General features: G+C 44.4%; 1 protein-coding gene across 4 annotated transcripts in view; it reads left to right on the top strand.

Annotated features, from left to right (window-relative positions):
• The window catches only part of ADPGK (ADP dependent glucokinase), a 32,442-nt gene extending 19,950 nt beyond the window's left edge, over positions 1-12,492 (top strand). For 3 of the 4 annotated variants that reach the window (XM_003818567.6, XM_034939092.2, XM_034939089.2), the window contains 4 exons: positions 3,347-3,467; positions 7,422-7,618; positions 8,216-8,314; positions 10,968-12,492. In XM_003818567.6, the coding sequence (XP_003818615.1) occupies positions 3,347-3,467; positions 7,422-7,618; positions 8,216-8,314; positions 10,968-11,522 (972 nt within the window). In that variant the 3' untranslated portion in view covers positions 11,523-12,492. The remainder of the gene's footprint in view (positions 1-3,346; positions 3,468-7,421; positions 7,619-8,215; positions 8,315-10,967) is intronic. The other variant, XM_008971902.4, reaches the window with a different exon arrangement.
• The last annotated feature ends 2,432 nt before the right edge of the window (positions 12,493-14,924 follow it).

Here is a 14,924-nt window from a genome sequence, read left to right as displayed (position 1 = left end):
ATAACAGACATAATAATGAAAACCTTCGAAATGTGAGAACTACCAAAATGTGACAGAGACACGAAGTGAGCACATGCTGTTGGAAAAATGGTGCCCATAGGGGACCACAGGGTTGCCACAAACTGTCAATTTGTAAAAACTGCAGTATCTGCAGAGCACAGTAAAGTGAAGCACAATAAAATGAGGTAGGCCTGTACTTCTCTCCCTCCAATCTTTATACTATTATTATGAGATATTTGACTTCCTCATGTTACAAACCTCACATTACATTTGTTAGTACTTTTCTTCAGTTATCTCTTAAAGAGATTTAAATAATAAGAAAAATAATCTTATGTACTTATCTAGCATTACCATTTCTGTTGTTCTTCATTTCTTTGTTTAGATCCATATTTTTGGCTGGGCATGGTGGCTCATGCCTGTAATCCGGCACTTTGGAAGGCCAAGACGGGCAGATCATTTGAGGTCAGGAGTTTGAGACCAGCCTGGTGTGGTCAGGTTGTTTCAGCCAACATGGTGAAACCCCATCTCTACTAAAAATACAAAAAAAAAAAAAATTAGCCGAGTGTGGTGGTGTGTGTCCATAATCCCAGCTACTTGGGAGTCTGAGGCAGGAGAATCGCTTAAACGCAGGAGGTGGAGGTTACAGTGAGCCAAGATCATGCCACTGCACTCCAGCCTGAGCCACAGAGCAAAACTCTTGTCTCAAAAAAATATAAAAACATATTTCCATCTCATGTCATTCTCCCTTCTGCCAGAAGGACTTCTTTTAACATTGCTTGTGGTGCGAGTCTGCTGGTGATAAATTCTTTCAGGTTCCGTATACCTGGAAATTCTTTTACAGTAATATGCTAAGACATTTGTAGGGCTTACTAAGTTTATTCCTGTTTCCTTTTTTTTGGAGACAGAATCTCACTTTGTCGCCCATGCCAGAGTGCAGTGGCACGATCTTGGCTCTCCACCTCCCAGGTTCAGGTGATTCTCCTGCCTCAGCCTCCTGAGTAGCTGGGATTACAGGTGTGTGCCACCACGCCTGGCTAAATTTTTTGTATTTTTGGTAGAGATAGGGTTTCACCATGTTGGCCAGGCTGGTCTCGAACTCCTGACCTCAGGTGATCTGCCTGTCTCAGCCTCCCAAAGTGCTGGGATTACAGGCATGAGCCACCACGCCTGGCCAGTTTATTCCTGTTTTTTAGGGATCGTCCTTTATTGTCTGATGTTCACACAATGTTTTGAAAACCATTGTTTCATATATTTTGTCTTTTTTATTGTTTCAGGCAGGAGGGTAAATATGGCCTATGGCCCTTGTCTCATCTTGGAAGTGAAGCACTAGCCAAGAATTAGAGAAAGGAAGTAAAGTGGTTGGGGCAAGACTTTTTCAGAATTGGCAAGTAATGGGCATGTGTCAAGGCAGAAAAGGGAGAGGAGTATGTTTTTATCCAGAAGCTGGGATTTCTTAGATAACACAAAAGTACCTCTGTACAAAGCAGTCTATATAAGCAGTTAATTAGCAAGTTAATGCCTTTTGAAGCTTCTGGGTGGGACATACTAAATCTGAAACGGACTGAGTATGTTAGCTCATGCCTGTAATCCTAGCAAGTTGGGAGGCTGAGTTGGGAGGATCTCTTGAGCTCAGGAGTTCGAGACTAGCCTGGGCAACATAGTGAGGCCTTGTCTCTATTAAAAATAAAAATAAAAAATTAGGCCAGGCGCGGTGGCTCATGCCTGTAATCCCAGCACTTTGGGAGGCCAAGGCAGGTGGATCACGAGGTCACGAGATTGAGACCAGCCCGAGCAACATGGTGAAACCCCGTCTCTACTAAAAATAGAAAAATTAGCTGGGCGTGGTGGCACGCGCCTGTAATCCCAGCTACTTGGGAGGCTGAGGCAGGAGAATTGATTGAACCTGGGAAGCGGAGATTGCAGTGAGCCGAGATTGTGCCACTGCACTCCAGCCTGGTGACGGAGTGAGACTGTCTCAAAAAAATTTAAAAAAAATAAAAAATTAGCCAGGTGGTGTGGCTTATGCCTGTAGTCCCAGCTACTCGGGAGGCTGAGGCAGGAGGGTCGCTTGAGCCTGGGAGGTCAAGGCTGTGGTGAGCTATGATTGCACCACTGCACTCCAGCCTGGGCAACAGAGCAAAACTCTGTCTCAAAAAAAAAAAAAAAAAAAAAATCATGAAGCATTGCTGATAATCTCTGTGGACTTTCCTTTAAATCTCAGTGCCGTCCTCATTGTTCAGTGGTTTTGAGTCTGCTAGCCTGGCCTTGAATGTTGTGTCAAAAACAGCGGTTTATTGGAGTTAAGGAGCAGGAACAGATACGAAATGGCTTCTAGAAAGAATAGCCAGAGGGAGGCTCTGGTTGGAGTTGAAGAAAAAGGTTTTGGAAAAGTTGCAGAGCACCTTCCCCTGAAGTCTCTCAGTTGGGATGCTCTTTAATTCTCATATTGGAAAGGCTGTCCTAGTCACTTAACAGTTCAGTAATGGGAGAGAATTTTATTCCACAAATGAGGTCACCCGGTTGAGGATATGGTGATCCAGAAACTTTTTTTATACTGTATAAAAACTCAAACAGTTTTCATCTGGCAGCTTTGTTGCAGACAACATCCCATGTCTGTTTGCCTGCACAAGGTGTGAGTGAGTAAAGAAAGTGGGGGTAGGGTCTGCTTTGGCTGCCATAGTAGCACAATACCATAGACTTGGGGGCTCAAGCAACAGAAGTTTATTTTCTCACAGTGGAGACTGGAAAGCCCCAGAACAAGGTTCCAGCAAGGTGTGGCTTCTGGTGAGAAGTCTCTTCCTGGCTTGCAGGTGGCCACCTTCTCAATGTGTTCCCACATGTCCTGTCCTTGGTGCATGCGGTGGGGGTAGAGAGATTGATCTCTCTCTCTTTTTTTATAAGGCCACCAGTTCTATCTGATTAGGACCTCACCTCACCCTTATGACCTCATTTCATATTAATTACCTTCCAAAAGCCCTATCTCCAAATAAGCCACATGGGGGTTTGGGCTTCACCATCTAAATTTGGGGAGGTGACACAAACGTGCAGTCTGCAGCAGAGGGAATGAGATGCAGCAGCTGCATAGGTGCCTGACGGCTGTGACACAGTTCTTTTGTCAGCCTCTCAGTTCTGGGTACATTATGGCCATACCCTCCAGAGGCCTTAGCCCTGGTGACATGCCTTCTGCCGCACACCTCCAAACCAACAGCTTTCAGAATTAGATTTGGATTCCAATATTTTGTTGAAATGATTAGAATCAGCCTGAATGTACTGTCCTGGGGTGCCGTTGAGGTTCTGTGGGGAAAGGAACGGGGCTCCTGATGGACTTTGTGTTGCTTGCCTCCAGGTTCTTCTTTGCGGTCCAGTTGGTCCAAAGCTACATGAGCTTCTTGATGACAATGTCTTTGTTCCACCAGAGTCATTGCAGGAAGTGGATGAGTTCCACCTCATTTTAGAGTATCAAGCAGGTAAGGAAATGAGTAAGTAATGGTGGCAAGACCAGTCAAGGGACTGTGTATTGTCAGATTGGGGTGTGACTGTGCCAGAAATTTATCTTTGTAAATTAGCAGGATCCTGTTTTTGCCATACTGAAAGTTTCCTGACCTATTGGTTCTACTGAGCTGATACTGGCCATTGTCTCAAGGGAGACTGAGTATTATAACATGGAAGAAAATTCCCAGGTCTACAAGCAGAATTGCTCCGAACCCAAGATAAATCAGGTCATAGGAAAGCAAGCATCTCAAATAAAAGTGAAAACGTGTTAAACACACATATATAAAGTTTTCCTTTATGACTAAGACAAGAGAAAGGCAGGTAGCATCCATTCAACTCTGTGCTGGATTCTGCCCTAGGCCTTTCTGACTGACTCTTCCAAGCTGCTTGGGGTTGATTCCAAGCTTCTGGCAAGTTTCTCTGGAGCATTTTATTTTTCCTTGGGTGTGTGAATGGAAGTGTTTTGTATTTAACATCACTGTATTGTTTCCCATCAGATGTTCTAATGTTAATAAATCCACATCCACTGCATCCCATCCCCTCTTCCCAGCAGATTTTATATGTTACGTAGATTAGGCATCTGGTTTCTGAGAGAATATTAAATACTTGGACATACTTTCATCCTGTGTATTTCCTGCTGTAATTTTCCCTCTGCCCAGAACTCAGACTCTTGAGTTTCTGATTCAACACATTGTTAATACACATTAAAGACTCAAGCATCTAAACAGACTAATTGGTACCTTAAAGCAGCACTTAATACTCTTCAGTGAACTACTTCCAAGTCAATTAAGAGAATCTTCTCTACTAGAGTAATTAACTTTAACATAAGATATGAACTATGTTATTTCTTGAGAATTATGCCTTTCTCCAGGTAGAAAAAAGAGTTGTAACATGTTCTGGTTCTCTTTCGGGTGCTTACTAGAATCAGTTGGGAATTAAAGAAGGATAGGGTCTGAAAATTAGGGACACAGCGTTGACGTAGGCAATTCATACTTAATGCTACACAAGTTTTTGAGTTTCTCAGCTTTAGTTTTCCCAAATGGGAAGTAAGAGTAATAGTTTTTACTGCCTGATCATTGTGGTAAGAATTAAGAGATTGGTTGGTGTGCGGAAACATTGTGAGCAGCTTGGATGAAAAGATGACCTGGCCGCACGTGGTGGCTCACGCCTGTAATCCCAGAACTTTGTGAGGCCGAAGCGGGTGGATCACAAGGTCAGGAGTTCAAGACCAGCCTGGCCAAGATGGTGAAACCCTGTCTCTACTAAAAATACAAAAATTAGCCAGGTGTGGAGGCGGGCGCCTATAATCCCAGCTACTCAGTAGGCTGAGGCAGAGAATTGCTTGAGCCTGGGAGGCGGAGGTTGCAGTGAACTGAGATTGCACCACTGGACTCCAGTCTGGGCAACAGAGCGAGACTCCATCTCAAAAAATAATAATAATAAATAAATAAAAGAATGACCTGACTGTGGACTGGAAGGGTCTGGAATTGCTAAAGATGAGCCTCTGAGGTATTGCTGCCATGAGTTCCAGATTCATGTCAGTTTTTTTGGCACCCACAGCAGGAACTGGGGACCTTTGTGATTCCTGGTTTGTCATTTTTCCTGGTGACTACAGAGTGGAGAGTCTTATGTCTTCAGCAAGACTTTGATGTTGTATTGGACAGCTGTGCCTTGTATGTAGTTCAGGAGACAGCACAGTTCACCGCACAAAGAGTGTCTCCATCCTTGGGTTTATAAGCTTCACACTTCAGTTTTTCTTTCCTATGCCTTTTCTGCATACAAAGCAGTGGACTTCCATTAAACTTTGTGAAGTGACATTTTCCTAGGTCCAAGGAGGGAGCCTAGTCTAGTGGCAGCAGCCCTGGGCTCAGCTCTCTCAACAGAAATCCATTCCCAGCTTCTCTCTGACCTCAATAGGGAAATTCCAAGGGATTTGTCCATTTTTTTTTCCACATTCTCTCTTACCAGATCTCCCCAGAGAAGCCCATTGTCAGGCTTGGGCTGGGAATCCAGTGAGTCACTACGCAGAGGTTTTGCTGACTTACTGGCTGAGGGCGGGATGATATATTGAGAAGAGATTGCTTACAGAAATGAATACAACACTTTGTGAGGAAAGAGGGGTGCTAACTACCATTACAGGCAGAATTAGATCCATTTGCATCTGCCCCCTGCCCTGGCCTCTCCAACGGGGCCGTGAATATGCTGGAAGTGTTTGTGTCTAGCCTGGAGGAGTTTCAGCCAGACCTGGTGGTCCTCTCTGGATTGCACATGATGGAGGGACAAAGCAAGGAGCTCCAGAGGAAGAGACTCTTGGAGGTAATGGCACTGTTACAGAATTTCACAGATCTCAGCTGGTGGTTTTCTTCAGGTTCCAGCCTCTCTTGGCATCTGCTGCCTTGTTTCCTGTGGAAACAGCAAGCAGCTCTGCACGGTTCTTCTCATCCTTGCCTTGCAGAAGCCTGTTTATTTTTGCCTCTGTCACTTCCTGAAGAAATCACTGTATTTTGAATACAGTGTGGCTCCTTTCTCCTAGGTTCAGTTAGGTCGTGTTTCCTAGCAGTGTCACTATTCAAGGGTTGAGTCCACGTCTTGCTCTCTGGAGAATATCAATGTAATGTATTTTTCCCATCGTACAGAGTCTTTGTTGATTTGCAAAATGTTGGATTTGGGGTTCATACCCATATTTTTTGTTGTCATGGGCATTTAGGTCATCAGTCTGTTCTCTTATTTGCTTGTTCTTTTGTTAATTCATTCCCATGGCTATAGGCCAGACACAGCATGATGCAGAAGGGATATGACAGAGGATGACACAGGCCCTGCCCTCAGCTCACAGTTTACTGCCGGAGATAGACACTTGGAAAAAGTAATTGCAGGCTGGGCATGGTGTCTCACACCTGTAATCCCAGCACTTTGGGAGGCTAAGGCAGGAGGATCACCTGAGGTCAGGAGTTTAAGACCAGCCTGGCCAACATGGTGAAACTCCGTCTCTACTGAAAATACAAAAATTGGCCAGGCGTGGTGGCGGGTACCTGTAATCCCAGCTACTCGGGAAGCTGAGGCAGGAGAATCGCTTGAACCTGGGAGGCAGAGGTTGCAGTGAGCTGAGGTCGCGCCACTGCGCTCCAACCTGGGCAACAGAGTGAAACTCCATCTCAGGAAAAAAAAAAAAAAAAAAGGAAAAAAGAAAAAGGAATTGCAAAATCATGTGCCTCAGTCCTGTATTAGGGTACAGTGGTGGCCCCGGAAAGGAGGTAATCAAGTCTGCTTAGGGGTGGTAGGATTAGGAAAGGCTTCATGTTTAGGGAGGAACTAGCACTTGAACTTGGGTCTTTAAACAGTCATTCCTCTAAAGCAACTCACATAGAAGCAACTGGAGCAGCCAGATAGTCTGACCCTTTGGATCAGGTGCCCAGAAACCACTGATGGGCAGCAGGGAAGAGGAGATGCAGTGAGCTTGGCTGTTGGGAAGAAATTCAGCCTGCTTAAGTTCCAACTGAATGAAAGATGCTCAGGGCAATGCTGTGAGGAAGAATGTGCTTTAAACAATGACAGCCTATACTGTCTGCAGGGCGTGCGTGCTGCACACTGTATGCTGGTATTTGGAAGTCATGCTGCCGTTCTGTACTGTCTCTCCTGTGTTTGAGAGCTCAAGTAGGGCTCTCCTGGGACTCAGGGGGAGCTAATTACCTTGAAAAAGGCATATAGCACCCATACTATGTTTCTGTTTCTTGGCTGGGTTTGGGTTTAGGTTTTTGGTTTGTTTCTTGCAGTGCCATGCTGACCTTAGGCCAGTGTTGCTGGGGTCTCCTCAGCCAGAAACCAGCCTGCTTGGAGCCAAGGCTCCTGTGAGGTGCCTGAAAGTGCCCCCACAGCTAGGAGACCTAAAGCCTCTTCCTTTTCTTCCCATTGTGTTGACTGGGTTTTTCCAGGGGAGGAGTGGGGCCAGTTAAAAGCTCCCCATGCCAACCGATTCATCTTCTCTCACGACCTCTCCAACGGGGCCATGAATATGCTGGAGGTGTTTGTGTCTAGCCTGGAGGAGTTTCAGCCAGACCTGGTGGTCCTCTCTGGATTGCACATGATGGAGGGACAAAGCAAGGAGCTCCAGAGGAAGAGACTCTTGGAGGTAATGGCACTGTTACAGAATTTCACAGATCTCAGCTGGTGGTTTTCTTCAGGTTCCAGCCTCTCTTGGCATCTGCTGCCTTGTCTTAGGTCCTGGCCTCCCAGGGACATATCTTGGCAGCTGGCTGTGGAGCTTGCCTCCTGCTGCAGTGAGGCACCTCACTGTATCCCTTCAGATGTGGGCAGCAGCTTGAGTAGGACAGGGCAGAACATCTTCTTGCCTGAGCCTCTGCATCCTGTGCTAAACCGACCATGGCTGCAAGCTGCAGGGTTTGTAGTTTGTGTCCTTTGTGTTATTTGTATCATCTCACTTCACATCAGCTATGCTGCAACTCCTACAGATTCGTACAGCAGTCGAAGTGAACTGCCATCTCTGATTCTGTATCCCTGATAGCTCTGCACAGCCTAGTCTTCCCTGGTGGGAAGAGTGTCCCTTGTCCACAGAGGCGGTGGGGGACCCACATTGCTTGTAGCTCCCGTGAGCATGCAAAGAAGGCCATTACCAGGAGGAACCGCCTCTCAGGATCTGATCTTTTCTTCCCTCTTTCTTGACTTCCTTCTATTTCTAATGGCAGTGCTTATCTTCTTCTCTTTGCAGGTTGTAACCTCCATTTCTGACATCCCCACTGGTATTCCAGTTCACCTAGAGCTGGCCAGTATGACTAACAGGGAGCTCATGAGCAGCATTGTCCATCAGGTAACCTCATGGGACCATCGTTTGGCCCTGATCCTCATAGAGCCTTGCAGAGAAGCTTTTTTGTGCAGTGGGACCATCTGTTTGGGCTCAGGGACTGGCTCACTGACATGTAGGTTTGTGTCACTCAGACCCAAGTCCATGGAGATCCAAATAAGGATCCAGGACTGTTCTGAAACAGCAGTATCTCCTACTAGGTTAAAGTTATGGCAGTGTAACTGACAGATTGTTGATCATATTTCTCCTCTGGAATGGAAAAGTTGAAAGTGAATGGAAAAAACTGAAAGCCCAGCTCAGCTGCTTTCAGTTGAACTTCAAGAAGCTCAAAGCAAAGAAACTTTGAGGGAACCTCCCTCCTTCCTCAGGCATCTGGGTGTTCAGTGCCTGCCTCTGGGCAGCAGCATTGATTAGTATAAATCTGAGCAGGTGAAGCTTCAGAACACAAGCTCTGGAGACTTGGGTTGGCATTCCAGCCTTGCACTCACGGGCTTCATGAACTCAGGCAAGTTACCTCACCTGGCAATCTAGTGTTACCTAATTTTAATTGGTAATATATTCATTTGGTTAAAAAATACCCAAAAACTATGAAAAGATATACAATGACGTCTCCCTTCTACTTCCTCCCCTTCCCTACTTGTACCCTTCATCAGTTTATTTCCAGAGTTCTTTTGTACAAGAAAATACGGAAATATATCCTGATTTTGTTTTCCATCCCCTTTTACCCAAAAAGATAGCATAGCCTACTGAATACTCTGTTCTTCACTTTGCTCTTTTTTTCACTAAATATATCTTGGAGATCTTCCTGCATCACTAACATGGAGAGTATCCTCTGTCTTTTCACAGCCATATGATTAAAATGAATGTGTAGATGTACCTCCGTTTACTTAACCTGAACCTTCTTGATGGACATATTGGTTATTTACTGCCCTTTGCTGTTACACACAGTGCTGCAGTGAACAACTTTTATACATGATTTTATTTTGCCTGTGAACAAGTCCATATTTAGGAGAAAGTCTCAGAAGTAGAACAGCTGGACTGGAGCATAAAAAAGCACTTGTAATTTTGAGATTGCCAGATTTCCCTCCATAAGAATTATACCAGTTTACTTCCCACTGGCAATAATTACAAATACTTGTTCCCTCATATCCTTGCTACCAGAATGTTAAAATTTGCATTTATATCAGTCTGACAGATGAAAAAATGGTATTTCAGTATACAGTCATCCCTCGTCATCAGCGGTGTGTGGGGCGGGAGGGCGGTTCCAGAACCCTTCCCAGATACCAGAATCTGCAGATGGTTAAGTCCTGCAGTTGGCCCTGTGGAATCTGTGGATTAGACAAGTTGGCCCTCCCTATCTGCAGGTTCCACATCCTTGAATACTCTGTTTTCCATCTGAAGTTGGTTGAAGCCACGGATATGGAGGGCTGACTGTCGGTTTTGTTTTTTGTTTTTTTTTCGATAGACTTCATTTTTTTTTATGGTAATATTAGGTGCATAGCAAAATAGAGCAGAATCCAAGAGAGTTCCCATATACTTCCAGTCCCCTTACACACAAGCCTCCCCAACTACCAGCATCCTGCACCAGAGTGGTACATTTGTTAAGCTAGTGAGCCTACACAGGCACGTCATCAGCACCCAAAGTCCATAGTTTACACTTGGGTTCACTCTTGGTGTTTTTCAGTATAGCTTTTGTTTGGGTTTTTCTTCTCACCTTTAAAAAAATGAGCCATTTCTATTTCATTTTCTCTGTAACTGTCTACTTAACCCTTCTGAGGCTTAGTCTGTACAATGGAGGCAGTCCCTCCCTCCCTCAGAAGATTACAGTAAGAATTGGATGAAATAAAGCCTTTAGCTCAGTGCCTGACACAGAAGAACATGCAGTGAAGGAAAGCTGCTATTGCTCCAACAAAGATGTAGGCCATTAAATTTTTAAAACCATTTTATACATGCATACATACATACAAGGACTCCTCTCTCCTGCAAAAATTGTTACCTTAAGTGTGGTTCTCTGGTTCTAAGGAGGGAAGTGCTAAGTAAGAAAGACAGGGAGGTGGATATTGTGGTTCCCCATTAGACAGAAAACACGGACACCTGTTTGGTAATCTTTTTCTTACAGTGTTATTGCTAAATTCAGACAGTCTTCCTAACCCACACCTGCTTTTAAAAAGCTTAGCTCTAACATGAAACTGTATGCTTTTTGCTTCTTGGTGTTTTGTACAAAAAAAATCATTATAACCCTGACAGTATGTTGCTTGAGGTCTCCATTTTAGTGGTCTAATACTGCTGACATTCAGGAACTGAGAGCCATGCCCCATCAGTGGTAACAGTATCTCCTATGTGTGCAGTGGCAAAAGCTAGGGACCATGGAAAGAAACACAAAATATAGACACCTCTGCCTTTTGTCTTACAGTGGCATATCACAAAAGACTGCATCTGAAACAATGTTACTGCAGCTTTCCAATTTCTCCCAAATGATGATGAAGGTGAAGATAGGGGTGTGATAGCTAAAACAGTGACTTCAGGGCCAGGGAGTCCTGTATCAAGGAAGAAAGCTGCCTGCCTGTGTTCCCTGTCATTTAGTCACTGGCTGTGTCATAAGACATCTTAGAAGCCAGGTTATCTCCATCAGAAAGATACCTGTTGTTGTTTTTGTTAGCAGGTCTTTCCCGCGGTGACTTCCCTTGGGCTGAATGAACAGGAGCTGTTATTTCTCACCCAGTCGGCCTCTGGACCTCACTCTTCTCTCTCTTCCTGGAACGGTGTTCCTGATGTGGGCATGGTCAGTGACATCCTCTTCTGGATCTTGAAAGAACATGGGAGGAGTAAAAGCAGAGCCTCGGATCTCACCAGGATCCATTTCCACACGCTGGTCTACCACATCCTGGCAACTGTGGATGGACACTGGGCCAACCAGCTGGCAGCCGTGGCTGCAGGAGCTCGTGTGGCTGGGACACAGGCCTGCGCCACAGAAACCATAGACACCAGCCGAGTGTCTCTGAGGGCACCCCAAGAGTTCATGACTTCCCATTCGGAGGCAGGCTCCAGGATTGTATTAAACCCAAACAAGCCAGTAGTAGAATGGCACAGAGAGGGAATATCCTTCCACTTCACACCAGTATTGGTGTGTAAAGACCCCATTCGAACTGTAGGCCTTGGAGATGCCATTTCAGCCGAAGGACTCTTCTATTCGGAAGTACACCCTCACTATTAGGAAGATTCTTAGGGGTAATTTTTCTGAGGAAGGAGAACTAGCCAACTTAAGAATTACAGGAAGAAAGTGGTTTGGAAGACAGCCAAAGAAATAAAAGCAGATTAAACTGTATCAGATACATTCCAGCCTGTTGGCAACTCCATAAAAACATTTCAGATTTTAATCCGAATTTAGCTAATGAGACTGGATTTTTGTTTTTTATGTTGTGTGTCACAGAGCTAACAACTCAGTTCCTAAATCCCCAGTTTATGCAGCGCCATCAGGTATTTTAAGCTAAACTTCTTCACCCCTGAGAGCATGTCAGCTGGAGAAAAGCACTTCTTCCTTGCCCACTTGAGAAGTGCACGCCCACTCACCCAACATCCTGGTCTCTAGGAAAGCCTCATGTGAGGTTCCTCTTTCAGCTCAGTGCCCATGGGCAAGGATCATGATTTCCATTCAGTGTTACAATGACAATATTTAATGAGCATAACCTTCTCAGTCTCCTGCTCTCAAATTTAGGACAGAGCCGCTAAGGACAAAACAATCCCTCCCGTGCTTTATGATGGCAGCAGGGGCTGGGGAGCCTCTGAGGGACTCTTTCATTCTGCAGTTGTCTGGAAGCCTGGGTAGCGTCATGAGCTGAAGGATCGTGCTTTCCTGTCCTGGCTCCATAGGTTATAGGCTGGCTGGTGAAAGGTTCACGTGGCCCAGGCTGAACTTCATTGCCTAGCTTTGGATGTGCTTTCTGCCATAAAGACTGATTTTTGTTCGTTCTGAGCCTTCAAGGAATTTGTTTTTTACAACTGGAATATGCTCCTGTGTGTGTTAACAGATCATGGATGTTTTATGTTTTCACTGATCATTTAAAGAGTTTGACCTCAGAGCTCCAGGATCATCAGTAAATTTGTCATGTTATATATTTATTTTTTTATAAATCAAGACTTCTGTGTGCTCTTAAATATATTAAAAACAATTTACATTTCAGGAATTCTGTCTGTAATTGATTTTTGTCTCCATCACCACTCTGGAACCAGATAAGATAAAAATCATTCTGATCTTCATTTGTGATGTGCATGTTACTTTGCTCTTGAGGTGCTTGCAGTCCCTCATGCTGAGCCTGAGCTATAGGCTTGTCCTGTGGGGTTGAAAGTGACATAAAGTACTAGTATGAAGTAGCCCAGTTAAAGCTGAATTGGAGCATAGCAGTTTGAGAGCATGGTGAGCCTTTTCAGCTTGTTGGGAGGGCAGTATGAACATGGCAGCTGGTGGTGGGCCTGCCTAGTTCAGGGGTCTTCATTTCCCCTGGGCCCACAGCAGCTTCTGGAATCTCAAAGCTACCTCAAGCTCTTCATTTGTGACCTCCCTTTCCCTGCTTTGGATAAGAAAGCTTGATTACTCCTTCAAAGTAAATTTAAGCCTAGAATGCAGCTTGTAACTCAAAGCTGCATTCTAGGCTTAAATTAAGGAAATCTCTGGCTGCGACCTCTTCCTTCTGTTTCCCAGATAAGTTAAAAATAACCACCAACCTTCTAGCCTATTTTTATTAGAAAGGCTCACATGAAATTTTTATTTTCTCAAGAATTGAAATATTTATATTCTAAACCTAAGAAGACATTATTAGGAGTCCTGAAGTGTTGACATGATCTTTTCTAATGTCTAAGTTGACTAAGCCCCTGGTCCTGAGTGTATATTCTTAACTCGTTCTCCATTTTTTGATTGGTGATGCCAGTAAAGACTAGTTCAGGGAGTATAGACTACACATACCCTAGAGCAGTGTTTTTCAAATAATGGATCTTGAACTAATAGCTACTAAATCCATTTGGTGGTTATCACAAAAAGTATAAAAACATGATACATTATAAGGGTAAGTATAAGTAAGCATTGTTTTGTAAAATGTCAGTGACTGTCTAAGTGTATATAGATTTGAACATACATACATCCCGCTGCAGAATGTCCATCTTTTTTGTGAAGCAGCTAAGCAATAGAAGTGATGGGTATTTATCACACAAGACAGATTATGCAGAGGTGAGTTGGAAGGGTAGGATAAGCTGAACGGGTGGGGGCTTCAGGTATTTTACATATGATTTTATATGAAGAAATCTTTGAAAATCCATTGGCCTAAAAAGGATGCCTGGTGAAGGGTGAGTCTTCCTGAAAAGTGTTGGTACACTCCCTCTGGCTTTCATTTGAAACTGATTTTAGTTTCAGGGAAAAGAAAAGCTGCAGCATACAAAGCACTACCAAGAAGTAAGAGTACAGCCAAAAATCCGTCATCTTATCATGCAGGTACAGTTTGCATTGTATTCTCCTGGCAAGTTTGAGAAGAAATCCAAATTCTACAAAAGGTTTTGAGGTGGTGAGTATTGAATGATGTTGGACAAGTTACCCTTACTGAGCCTTACTTTGCTTATCTGTAAAATGGGGTTAATGGCGGTACCTACCTTCATAGGGCTGTTGATTACAGGAGACTGCCATGTGGAATATTTAGCACAGTATGGGGCACATATTTAAGAGCTAAATAATTGTCAGTTATAACCAAGCTGAACAGAGAATTTCCTGGGTCTCTTTAGAACTATTTTAAATCACTGAAAAGCTACTTGTAATAATTTAACATTTTGTTTTCTGGTCTTTTTTTTTTTTAAAGTGAAAATGTTTATATAGTGAAACTGCACAAATTTTAAGTGTGCCATTTGGTAAATTTGTTTTTGTGTTTTTGTTTTTGAGAGAGACTCGCTCTGTCGCCCAGGCTGGAGTACAATGGTGCAATCCCAGCTCATTGCAACCTCCACCTCCTGGGTTCAAGTGATTCAACTGCCTCAGCCTCCGGAGTAGCTGGGATTACAGACACCTGCCACCACGCCCAGCTAAGTTTTTTGTATTATTAATAGAGATGGGGTTTCACCAGGTTACCCAGACTGGTCTTGAACTCCTGACCTCAGGTGATCCAGCCGCCTCGGCCTCCCAAAGTGCTGGGATTACAGGCATGAGCCACCACACCTGGCCTTTTTGTTTTTGAGACAGAGTCTCGCTCTGTCACCCAGGCTGGTGTGCAGTGGCTCAGTCTCGGCTCACTGTAAATTCCACCTCCCAGGTTCAAGCGATTCTCCTGCCTCAGCCGCCCTAGTAGCTGGGATTACAGGTGCCTGCCACTAGACCCGGCTAATTTTTGTATTTTTTGTAGAGATGGGGTTTTACCATGTTGGCCAGGCTGGTCTTGAACTCCTGACCTCCGGTGATCCGACTGCCTTGGCCTCCCAAAGTGTTGGGATTACAGGCGTGAGCCACCACGCCCAGCCAGGTAAGTTTTGACAAATGCATATGCTTACCTAACCCAAGTGGCTACCAAGATTCAAAATGGGCCAGGCGCGGTCTCTACTAAAAATACAAAAATTAGCTGGGTATGGTGGTGGGTGCCTGTAA

This window comes from Pan paniscus, chromosome 16, assembly GCF_029289425.2.
Source record: "Pan paniscus chromosome 16, NHGRI_mPanPan1-v2.0_pri, whole genome shotgun sequence".
Classification (NCBI taxonomy): Eukaryota; Metazoa; Chordata; class Mammalia; order Primates; family Hominidae; genus Pan; species Pan paniscus.
This window is presented reverse-complemented; position numbering and strand designations above follow the sequence as displayed.